The sequence below is a fragment of the Numenius arquata genome, chromosome 3 (assembly GCF_964106895.1).
Source record: "Numenius arquata chromosome 3, bNumArq3.hap1.1, whole genome shotgun sequence".
Classification (NCBI taxonomy): Eukaryota; Metazoa; Chordata; class Aves; order Charadriiformes; family Scolopacidae; genus Numenius; species Numenius arquata.
This window is the reverse complement of record NC_133578.1, coordinates 19,769,569-19,782,047: the sequence shown is the minus strand read 5'-3', so window position 1 is coordinate 19,782,047 and position 12,479 is coordinate 19,769,569. Positions and strand designations below refer to the sequence as shown.

The window sequence follows — 12,479 nt, the reverse complement described above, 5'->3', positions numbered from 1 at the left end:
CTTACCCTGCCATTCAATATACCCACACCCATGCAAAGGTACAAAAGATAATTGCATTGTATAGGTGCAACTGAGGCTTGAGAGCTGTGTCGCCATACTTCCTTCCTGCACGTTCCTTTATTTTCATTTTAAACTCATATGAAATAAGTGTTTCGTTTAATTGTAAAATGTAAGTATTGTAAAGGATTGTGGCAAAACTGATATACAGCTTATTTTTTCTTTCCTGGAGGATTAGCACTGGTATCTTCCTGTTTAATTGGTAGCAAATAAATCAATAAATCATCAGCAGACTTTTAAGCACACAGAGTTCCACTAATAATAGAATCCAAAATTACCTATTTCAGGATAAAAGCTACCAAGCAAAGTAGTTTGACATGTTCTAGCAGTCTTTTATAGATGCACAGATTTTTAGTTTAGAAACCATCAGAACAGATAACTTTATCTCTTTTAAAACAGACTGTAGAATCGATGCTGCTATCCCTATTTTGAGCTCAATAACTTAGGTCTAACTGAAGTATGGAATCCCTTAACACCATAACTATAACAAACACAGTGATATAATATTTCCATTATTTACACATTCCATCTCTAAGCATTGTAATTTATTAGGAATACATCAATTACTTATAGCTACCATTATGCACTCTGACTGTGTGGGAAAAAAAGGCAGATTTTCATGACAAGAAACTAATATATTTTCTTCTTTTGTATGTATTTCCATACAGGCAGACTTTTTGGGTTCCGGTTACCTGGACTGAGACTTTTAACGTACAGAAAGCAGTCCTTACCACAGGAAGACCCTGATGCTGTGATAGTCGATTCGTCTAAGCACAGCGATGACTCAGTGGCGATGAAGCACTTTAAATCACCGACTAAAGAAAGCTGTAGTCCTTCAGAAGTGGATGATACAAAAGCACTGATTCAACCCACTAAATGTTCACCTTTGGTTAATATATCAGGACCTCTTGACCATTCATCACCTAAACAGCAATGGGACAGACTTTACCCTGACATGATAGAGACAAGCAATCCACTAACTCATTCCAGATCAAAGGAAAGCATTTGTAGTATACGGAGAGCATCTTCAGTACATGACATAGAAGGCTTTAACGTCCATCCCAAGAACATTTTTAGGGACCGTCATGCGAGTGAAGGTATGGTAGAAAGTCAAACAGTATTCTCTGATGTACTAAGAAAGGAATTATTGCAATTTTTCATAGTAATTATCATCACTTTGTAAGCAAAACTAAATATAATCAGCTGTATATGTACAAAGGCGCACTAAAAATATTAAGGGCCCAAATATGCCAGGCTTATTTACACTAAATACTGCTTTTCGTGTCTAAGCAGACCAATGAAATCATGGGGGTGTTCTCAGAGTACCATCTGCCTTCTGTATAGGGATATAGCAAAATCGGGCCCAACATTCTTAAAGCTAACATTAGTATTTGGAGGGAAAAAGATCAGGTGATCAAATTAAAATTGCATGCACAGTTTTTTCCCATACTCACATATATTAGGATGTATTTGACTGTATGAAATCCTATTTCAGAGACTGATCAATTCATTTTTCTGAAATCTGTAATGTGTACATTTTATATTCACTGATCCAACACTGAGACATGCTTTTTCTCTCACACTGGAAAAAATATCCTCAGCAACTCCATTAAAATGTTTTGTGTAATGCTTAGTGAAATACTTAGTGAAATCCCGGGATCACGGAATTCTCAGAGTTGAAAATGCTTAGTGTAAAATTCATGTAAGTGTGATTTTCTCTTTGGTTAGTATATTCTTGAAACCAGCAAAATTTACAAAGCTGTTTTCTCTGTCTTCTTTTTCTGCTGTCTCATCTAATTACGCAAAGTCATGGAGTGTGGCCCGTGATTTCTTGTTGGAGAAAGGGAGTTTGAGAAACTTGGGAAACAGCTTAGCAAACAGAGGTTTGAAAGCCCTGTGAATGGAGAGGCACCTTTGAAACTGGCTTTCATAGAAAAGTGCCACACATACAATGCTTTTGCAGCTACTGATGGCCTAATGACTTGAATTGCATACTTTTTATTCAAGCCAGATGGCAAGGAATGTATGGGGACTATTTTAAGATTTCAAAAACATATGTCATGGAAGGCTGTGTACAGATTCATAAATGAGCAAGAAAATGAATTTCCGTTTTACAGTGATTGCCTGGTTTTCTCCTGTTCATTGACTGCAAGTGTAAAATTCCTTTAAGTTCTCCTGCCTTGTGGAAAGTCCCTGTTAAGGGCTCTTTGCTTCTGTACATCTCCTAAAACATAAGTCTGAATGCTCCTCTGCCACCCAGATTAACACCTAAAATATCAGGACTAATTATTCCATCAAGTTACTTTTCCTGAATTAAAAGGGTAAATACTTATTTTCTAATTTCTGTTTCTTTTGGACTCTGATTTTTTTCAGTTCAAATGAACCTTGAATGAAAATTCAATTAAATCCATCCTAAACCATACCATTTTGCTATATTTCATGTTCACACGCAAACCAAGGTTTCAAAATCTGGATACATAGGCAAAAATCTCCAAGGTTGAACCTTGGCATGTCTTTTGGACCACTGCATGAGCTTCATCGTGGTTTCAACTTCCCCAGATATTTAAACTAACCGTTCAAATAAAACACATTTAAAGATATCTGTTTTGTCAATTTCTATTTTCAGAATTTATTTTCATTAAAGCACTTCCCAGTTGGTAATTCTTCATATAGTTATATCATGGAAATGTGTAAAAATCAGTTTGAATATTAAGTGTCTTTGGTTACGGTGGTGCAAAGCTCATGCAGAAATCACCACGTAATTTAATACTTGCTGTGGGAAGGAGTAAAAATTTTGAGCTCCATTTCACTGAATAGTATTTTTCAAAAGTTAAATACTAAGGAAAATAAATTTTACTATAAGGAGTCAATAACCCATTTGAATTGCTATGGCCTCTCACATGATGTGATCGTTTACAGTGTAAGTAGATAAAACACTGGCACTCTGATTTCACTCTGCATAAGATACAAAATAGTAGAGAATCTGACCCTAAGTTTAGGTCGAACATACACATTCTAAAAAAACATAGGATGGCTCTCATAATTGCATTAGAATTAGTAACCATCCTTGATGCCATCTGCTTCCAAGCATATTAGAATTTGGCACCTTATGCCGAAAAGATGTTTAAACTTAGCCAGCAAGTCCTGCTTGCCTTACTCATCAGTGAGCCATAAAACCCTATTGTTGCTATAAAATTATCCATGCAAGTTAGGCAACCAGGGTTCAGCCTAAATCATCTTCTCCAGACTCACAGATTCTGAGCAGAAGCTGTAGATACTGTACTGGAAAATCTAAAGTCCTAAGTAAAAGTAAAGTACAACAAGTAAAAGTAAACTACAGTCTCAATGGGCTAAATTGTTACCCAAGGAAGGATAAGGTTTAATATATTTCCCATTCCATTTTTATTTTTTTTATTGATCCTAATAATTCTGAATTTTCCTGAGTCCACTGAAAACTACTACTCTGCCTGAAAATGCAATTCAGGATTCAGATATAATTTTTTTCCACCTCTTCCAGTTCAAATAATATTAATTGAATTAGCACAACAGAATTCTGACAGAAGAGAATAGCATTATTTAGCTCAATACTAACTACAGGAATTCACCCATGGTCAATTTTTTTTTTGGAAGATAACACAATTGAAAATATAAATGATTTCATGTGTTAAATTAATTTATGTAGCCTAGTTGCCTATCACTTTGAAATTATCATAGCTGTGGCCGTTATATGCTCAAAGGTATTAAAGTAAAAATGACAATTTAGGATTTTAAATTCATTTGAGTGTACTCAATGGAATTCCATTCTAAATTTGACTATTTGACAGCAGAAGCAGCAGGGCAGGAACTGTCTTCCACCCACCACCCAAACTCCAGCCAAGACCTTCTCACCTGAAATGCCAGCTATCAGGTTTTGCAGGCATGTACAGGTTCACAGGCACTCTTCAGGAATTCTATTGTCTTCAGCAAGTGACCTCAGTAACTTCCCTGCAATCTTCTAAAAAAAAAAAAGCAGGCTTTTGGGCCTAACTCAGCCTACAAAAACTTTATCACTGCTACAGATGCCTGGTAAAGAAAGGCATCAAGCTGAGAGGAATGAAACACTCTCCCACACCACGGTCCAGAGGCCCCAGCTCAATGTCCCATGCGCCTCTCCTCCGGAAGCTGAGGAAAAGCCAGAGAGGTACCAGGTGCGACATGACGCAACGGACAAGGCCCAACGTCTCCTCCAAGTCCCTCACAGGAGAAGGCCATAGCCTTTCTCCGGGGCAGGGCTGAAGGAGGGGCACAGCCACCTCAGCCCTCAGAGGTGGCCTGTCAGCAGGGAGACAACAGCAGGTGAACATCAGTTTGAGCCTAATGAGGCTTGGAAAGCTGGCAAGCAGGGCCACAGCCCCGTGCCTAGCTGCTTCCTCCCTTCCAGTCCCAGGGCCCTCTCCCACCCTCATTCCCCTCAAGCTGCCGCAGCTGGGCAGGGGGCACAACACAAAGGGAGGGCGGCCTGTGGGTCATGTCATACACCCAGGAACAGGGGTGGCATCTACCTTTCCACTTGTGTGGCTTCTTTAAAATGATACTAAATTATAACAATATTCTCCCTAAAGTGGTTTAATCTCATGAGAAGATTCAGGGCTGGGTGTGCCTGTGAGGACAGAGAGCTTTGCCACTGTTACCTTGCGGAAAGGCACCTAAGAGCTGAAGAAAGGTTTAAGGTATATATTTCTCCTCAGCATTTCCCCTATATTTACTCAAAAAGGCACTGCTCAGCTTGCTGCCATGGTAAAAACTTCTCCTGTGAGTCCTAGGCAGGTGCAGGGCCTAGGGGTCTGCGCAGCCCATCCCCATGCAGCACAGGTATGGGTGCCTCAGCCTCACTTAATTATGTGTGACTAATTACCGCTTTGTGGGTTAACACTTTTGAACTCCAACCCAGCGCTGGACTTGTGGAGAAACAATTTTATTGTGTTACTGTTAAGGCAAGTTAGCTACAGCCGGTCCTGCTACCTGCTGATCTACTCCAAAGTTTTACAGATTCTCTCTCAATTGTCTAAGCGACTTCATCTTGACTAGAAGTCTACATAATATAATCAAAGAGGTGCAAAAGTGTTTCAATTCAAACTACATACATATTTTGAAGCAATATTTTCTGCTTTTTCTGATGTAGATTTTAGTTGTGTTTTCTCTCTCTTTTTCTTCACTTTTGTTATGCTGAAAACCAGACAATGGTCGCAGTGTCAAAGGTAAAGTATATATCTAAACTGTACCTTCCAGTGTTTCAAACAGCCACACTTTTTGGCATGTTACTTTGCCTGCTGTATGAAATGTTCAAATGCAACATTCTCATGCTAACCTCTCTAGAGTCAGGTGCATTATTCAAATTATATTTTTAAACATGTAGTTTTCCCCTTAACTATTGTCTCAAAGCATTAACTACCAATCCCTGGAAAAAGTGAAGGCACAGTTAAATGGTCATTTGACTTAATTATCTGTTAATTCAAAAAAGGAAGGGAGGGAGAGAGTACATGTCATAGTTATTTAACTCAGTGCTGCTGTCCTTAAGCAGGCAAAACTTCTATTGAAGCTGCCAGGAGTTTACCTGTGAAAGGATGTGTATTAGTAGGGGCCACTAACTATCTATTGTTATAAGGTGCTTAGTTTTCAGTTAACTATCTCAAAAATAAAATAATTGGTAATCAGGAGCCTTGTGGAAGTATCTTCACTTATTCCTCTTTTGTCTCCTTAAAACTAGTTTCACGTTCCTGGATGGCAGGGGGTATGGTTTCAAGCTTCCTGTAGTATTAAAATGTGCATGCATGAACTTCGTTGCCAATTTCATGTTCAAATAATATTTAGTGCAGTTACAAAATTGGTTTTATTCACCAGCACTGAGCTACATCTTTTAGAAACAATTTGAACGTAATTCTTAAGTGAATTCCTCCATTTCTAGAAAACAATTACTAAAGTGTTCCAGTTTAATTTCAGTATTTGTAGCTATGTCTGACAACTGGTTTGTGACTTCATGCATGATGCAAAAAGTGTGTGTACCTGGTAAAGTCTCCTCTCTAAACTGCATGCAGTGCATGACCTAGATTCTGTAAAGCAATTTGTGGAGTACAAAATCATTGCATTTGCTTCATGTATATGTTGGCAAAATCTTAGGGGGAAAAAATGCAGTCTCAACTTTTATAAATGTGTTTACTGCTGGTGAAAGATGATGGATTGACAGCTCAGGAGAGTGAAATCATTTCTCAATTCATTGCGTAAGCAGAGACAATGGAATCCTACCATAAAATGGGGAGCTCAACCTTAAAGAATCTCCTTTCTAGGGTAGGCAGAAGCATGTCATTCTCCCTGCTTATTCAATTCTTGGCTGCTCTGTTGAAATTGTCAATCAGGGTGCCAATTAATGTCAATTGTGATTGTGATTTGTTATGGCCCTCTTTTTTTGCTTCCTGCTATGAGAGTATACCAAAGGTCCACTAGCTGTCAAGTATCAGCTCAGTTGCTGCCAGCCTGGGCTGTACTTAAGCTAATGATGTCTTTCAATTAATTACCATTATCAACGAGGTACATATATACCTTTCATCACTTTCCAAAGCAAAAGAAGGTGGATAAAAAAGGGAAGGTTTTATTCTCATATGCAAACTTGAGTCTAACATCACACACGCGTGAGTCTTAGGTAGCAAAGGAGAGAGTAATTCCCTTTGGAACAGAAGCAATAAAAGATTTAAATCCCAGAAAGAAAAACTTCAGTGCAATTTAAGCATCTATAAAGTTACTATTAAAAAAAAGATCTCTCCTCTACTATCTAATCATGGATTTGCCTAAGCTCCCTTAGTTTCCTCTTACCTTTGAGTTGCTTAGGTATCAAGAATCTTGTTCACTTGAAAAATGGCCCCAGCTTGATACCCTGCTCATGTCTAAGTCTACTCGATATTCAAAAACTATGAACTGCTACAGCTACGTAGCGAAGTAAAGCTGAAAAACTGCAGTCTGACCATACATGTGTAGCACGTCAGCCAGATCAGCCACTTCACTGATTTGTGAGGAGATTGTGAGCCCTTATTGATTTTAAACACGACCTTTTAATAATCTACTCATGTAGATGATATGAAAAATAGATTCAGGTCCTACCTGGACAAGAAGGCATTCAAGCACAATATTCCAACTCCTTGGTAGTATCCTTGCTACCCGGCTTTTTAGCATTTCTTGTGGGAGAAAAGTAGTGTTTTTTTCCTTTCTCCAGTGAAGCTGTTCCACAAAGAATGTACTAGGTTCATTGGTCTAGGGAGAAAATGAAGGACTGATTTTGTAGCTTAGTGGTTAGAGCACTCACCCACAAATTTTTGTTTATCTTACATCCAATGATCTTTGGACAAAATACAGAAAGTCTTGAGAGCAGAACCACCAGATTGATCTCTCCCAGTGGAGCACCTGAACTGTTAGTCTTACAGCCTTGTGTCCTCCCTGGTCACATTTCTGCACAGTGGCACAATTTGAAGTAGAATAGTAGAGGATTTCTATCTCTGGCCCAGATTAACATATAATTAGCATGAATTTAGGCAGTAGGAAGCATGTGTATAAATCTTTTTAAGCTAAGAGAGCAAATTAAAAGTCTGGTTCTTCAGCACGCATTCTAAGTCAGGTGTAAGGGAAGACCAGCCCTCACTTTAAGAAATTCACCAAAAAAAAAATACAGAATTCAGCACAGCCTGAAGCATTTCCCCACAGCTCTCTCCAGGCAGCTGATTGCTTTGAATTTCACTCATTCACACATTGCAAATACAATCCAGCTGCTCCGCTGTTGAATCTGCAATTTACCCCATAGGCCTAATCCTGTCCCATTGGCTGTTCCTGAATCATAGCACCCGTTCTTGTTTCCCTCCCAGGAAGACAGCCCCCCCCCAAAAAAAAAAAAACAGTAGAAGAAAAAACATCCCATTGTTGCCTATAATATAATTGGGATGCAGTAAGGTTCTCACTGGATCTGAGAAATACCCTTCGAGCCCATACTTTAGATACATTGTTACTGACTGCAAGACCTGTATCTTTTCTTAAATCCATCTCTGGATCTAGCTCTCGCTGTCTAAACATATTTATAGTTCTTTTTTCCAGTATTATTCTCAAAAGCAAATTTTCCTTACTGTGAATATTTTTGGCTTCTGGACCAACTTTATGATGACAGTACAAAACAAGTATACTGATCAGTTACATTGCTTTCTTGTTGGACAAAGAACTCGTCCAGTATTGAAAAGAACCATTATAATGGATATGTACCTTGTGAAATATACAGATGCCATATTTTTTATCTATCATGATGCACTAAAGTAGTATAAGATGTTTAAGTGTATACTAAATATGACTAATATTCTAGATATGGGTATCCCTATTGTTTTCAATATTGTACTGGTAATAACAATTGAAGAAATACATTTTGTGACTTTGTGATACTCCAAAATCAACGGGTTTTAGGACAATGTTAGGTTAATATTTCCATTGATTAAACATGGAGGTACTTGATGAGTCAACAGAAGTAGAGTAGTGGTCTACTCAATTTTCTAGTTTATAAAACAGCCGTTCTTGAACTATCATGTAAACCTGAGAAACTGTACGGATGTGATAACAGAGCCTTTGCTCAGTCCAGACTTTCTTACATAATCATGTGTCCTATATCTGCTTTTATAAACAAATGAGAATATAGTCTTTATATTCAGCCAGAATTATAATGGAGCATACCAGCATACCCGGTAACATGAAAACAAGGAAGGATAGATGCTTTATGTACTTTGCAATCCACTGACTGAAAAAAAATATTAGGGGTTATATGTAAAGGAAATTTCATATTTACATCCAATACTAGATTTGATTCTCATTAGCAATAGAGTTAATTTTTAAATGTAGACAATTTTTACTATTAACAAGTAGCATAGTGAAAAATGGTTTTTAACTACCCTTTTACATACCCCACTTAAACATTAATGTTTTTTTCTACATTTTTCAAATACTAAATACGTGTTCTGATTTTTCAGGGCCTTTTAATCATATCAAGTCAAGTCTGCTAGGATCCACATCGGATTCAAATCTCAACAAATACAGTACAATCAACAAAATTCCTCAACTCACACTGAACTTTTCAGATATCAAAAGTGAAAAAAAATCTTCATCTCCTCCTGCTTCGGAGAAAGCAATTATTGCACCTAAGGTGAAAGACCGAACGCACAATGTAACAGAGAAGGTTACCCAGGTAAGGTAATACCCAGTATTTTAGTTCTTTTTCAGTTTTGTGGAACCAGTTATCAGTGTATTCAATAGATTGTTACTCTTGTCATTAATTATTTGGATATCTCCAAGACAATTTGAAGGGTTTGAACCATTACTTGCTTTACCTCCAATTCAGTTGCACGAGGTAGTTTGCAACATTAGATGATATTTCTAACAAACAAAACTTTTCAGCTCTCTATTTTTCAATGGAGAAAACCTGTAGTATGCATCAAGTGCTCCAAATAAGTCCACTAATTTCCTGTCAGTCATAAATGTTAGTTTCATTATTTTTTCTTTTTCTCAGCTTTATGAATTGCTGATTAGTGCTAGGCACAACATAATAAAAATGGTAGGTGATTGTGCCACTGGTATAAGTATCATAGCTACATTTTGTAATTTCTGTTCCAGCTCTTTGGCTTTTCATAATGTGTTTTCCTGTGGTTATCTTTTTCATATGTATACATCAAAAAGGCTGTTTAAATGAAAAGCAGATACCTTTGGACTGGATGTATGATATATTCTGTCATACTTGGGAATGAAGCATACAATTGAAACAAAACTGAAAACAACTGAAGATAGGATATTTCTTCACTCTAAGACAGATACAGTGCCCTCTGAAGGCAACAGACGTTTTCAGCTAAATTCAGTATCATTGTTACATTTGTGTTGTAATGTCATACAGAGATTGGCAAGGACAGGCTAACAATGTGTGACGTACTGAAAAAAAAATATTTTTTCAGTATGACATGACAGTAACCCAAATTACTTTTGGAGTCTTGTTAAGCAGTGGGTCAGCCTTTAAATGCCCATCCACTGACAGACTGAAAGAGGTTAGAAGTGCTTGGTATTAGAATACAGATAGATATTTCATAAAGAAGATCTTGACAAGAGTAGCTTTTGACCTACTGCTGACCTGCCTTCCATAGACCAGACTGCAGCTTCTCTAGATTGGTACTATGCCAGATATTGTCCATGTTCCTACTCCCTTGACGGATATAAAAAGGAATGTATTGTACACCCTCCTAGAGAAATAAAGTTCTATCAGTTCTATCTTGAGATCAGTTAGTGCCTAAAAGTAATTGAATTTTTATCTTTCATATATTTTGTCTTTGATAGCTAACTTGAATCTGCAACCGTTGTACTTTCTTCCCTGGTCAGTTGTGAAAGATTAAATCTCTTCCAGATCCATTTTGATATGTTTTAAATTATTCATAGTAGTTATACATAGAAATCTTTCCACAGATAATATGGAAAAAAAGTCAAATTACATTAAAAGCACTAATTTTCATAAGTTATGTAGTCATAAGTCAAGCTTGATTGTTTTTTTCAAAATTCTGACTGGCTAGTTAGTGCCGGAGAGCCAAGTTTCTATGTACTAATGACACTGTGATGGGGAGAAATAAAAAATCAAAAAATAATCTATGTTTATTCTCCAAGCAACTTAGATATTATGAAAAGGTCCAATAGAAATGGCTTAGATCAGCTAAACCTTCCAGGAACATTGTTACTAAGTAAATTCAAAATTGAATATGAAATGCTCTATAAAATCTTTACACTTCATAAAAGACTTCCAATTTAATTTGACATTGGTTTATGTCCTTTCCTAGAACTATCTCAACCAATGTGCAGAGTACAATTTGTGTAGCAAACTTTGGTAATATACCATTCATCATAATTGGGAAGAATTCCCCACAGCTGTTCCTCTTTCTCTTATTATATTCAGTTACCAATGGTTTTAATTGCTGCTGCAACCTAAACTCTAGAATTAGATACAAGGAGAAATTCCTAGGAGGTATAAATAAATGTAGTAGGTCTACTGAACTCAGTAGTCAAAGATCTAGTTAGCTAGTTAGTCATGAATTTGACTAGAAATAGACATTTAGAAGATTAAAGTGGCTAGTTTTAGTCCAGTTTATGTTTCTAATCTCCATGTTTTATAAAAATCAGCATTTCGAAGGTTCCACTGCATGTCTGCCTATAAACCTCTTTGTAAAACTTTTTGTAGGCCCATAGATCCTTTTTGTATCTGCAGAACAGTGCAAAAGTGGTTTTGGAAGGTTTTAGCACAGTGTTGAGAGTAGAATATGGCAGAAACATCAGATGAGATAATTAGGATATGCTCATGCTGGCACAGTCCTCTGATACGTAAATCTGTGAAACAGCATCAAAAATGTACAGAGGGCAATATGACCTATTTAATCTATGGGACAATAGCATTAAAAGAGCAAATGAGTATAAAATGGCCATGGTAAGTTAAAAGGTCACCCTTAATCAGAGTAGTGACATTCTGAAATAGTCTTCTAATAAAAGAAGTTAGGGCAAGAATTCCAATGGCGCTAGAAAGAGCCTGAGAAATGTAGTAAAGGTACAGATAATACAATGTGCTTTTCTGTGACTGAAGGGCTTAGTGACATGGAAGGCCACTTCCAGTCCCATTTTGCACCATTCAAGCATCCATCCATCTCTCTCTTTGTACTCCTTATTGTTTATCTCTCTCCCTTTCCTTTCCTCACCTCTGCTGAGAAATTTGGTCCTGCTGCTATAACCCGACATTTCCACTACTGTGCCTCCTCTCACTGTGCAACTCAAAATACAGATATAGACTCTGCTGTGCACTACACTAAGGTATCACAGTTGGATCACTGCACTCTGGATTCTCTCTCATGCATCAATAATATCAAACCCGAGTATCAGCATCACAGGACACAGGAACAAGTTATTCTTTCCAGGGATAGCAGCTGTATAACTTCTATCCTGTCCACAAGCTGGAGAAGTAAATCAGACAACGAAGACAGTGAAAAAGAAGAGGAAGACACATAGCTACCTTCACAATGTAGAGGAAGAATAATGAACAAAATAAAGGAGTCATGGCCATTGTGTTTAGAGGAAATTATACAATTTCAGAAAGCATTTGAAGAGGAGTGAGATGCTTTAGCAGTAAGATTTTAGTGGAATAAATTAGGAGCAGATGGGAGAATAAAGTTTAGAAAATAATTTCAGAAGGAACAGAAGATGTCGTGGGACAGAAGTTTTTACTTTGAGTGAAAAATATTAACCTCTAAAGGCCAGTGGAGAAAACAAGATTTCAGTACAGAATTTAATAAATAAATAAACAAACAAATAAATAAAATCCTCAGCATCTTACCTTTCAAGTAATAAAAATA

The 12,479-nt window shown here is 37.2% G+C and overlaps 1 protein-coding gene across 1 annotated transcript in view; it reads left to right on the top strand.

Annotated features, from left to right (window-relative positions):
• KCNH7 (potassium voltage-gated channel subfamily H member 7) overlaps positions 1-12,479 on the top strand; it is a 240,023-nt gene that overhangs the window by 155,920 nt on the left and 71,624 nt on the right. The window contains exons 4-6 of the mRNA XM_074146078.1: positions 730-1,154; positions 5,274-5,294; positions 9,084-9,298. Of these exons, the coding sequence (XP_074002179.1) occupies positions 730-1,154; positions 5,274-5,294; positions 9,084-9,298 (661 nt within the window). The remainder of the gene's footprint in view (positions 1-729; positions 1,155-5,273; positions 5,295-9,083; positions 9,299-12,479) is intronic.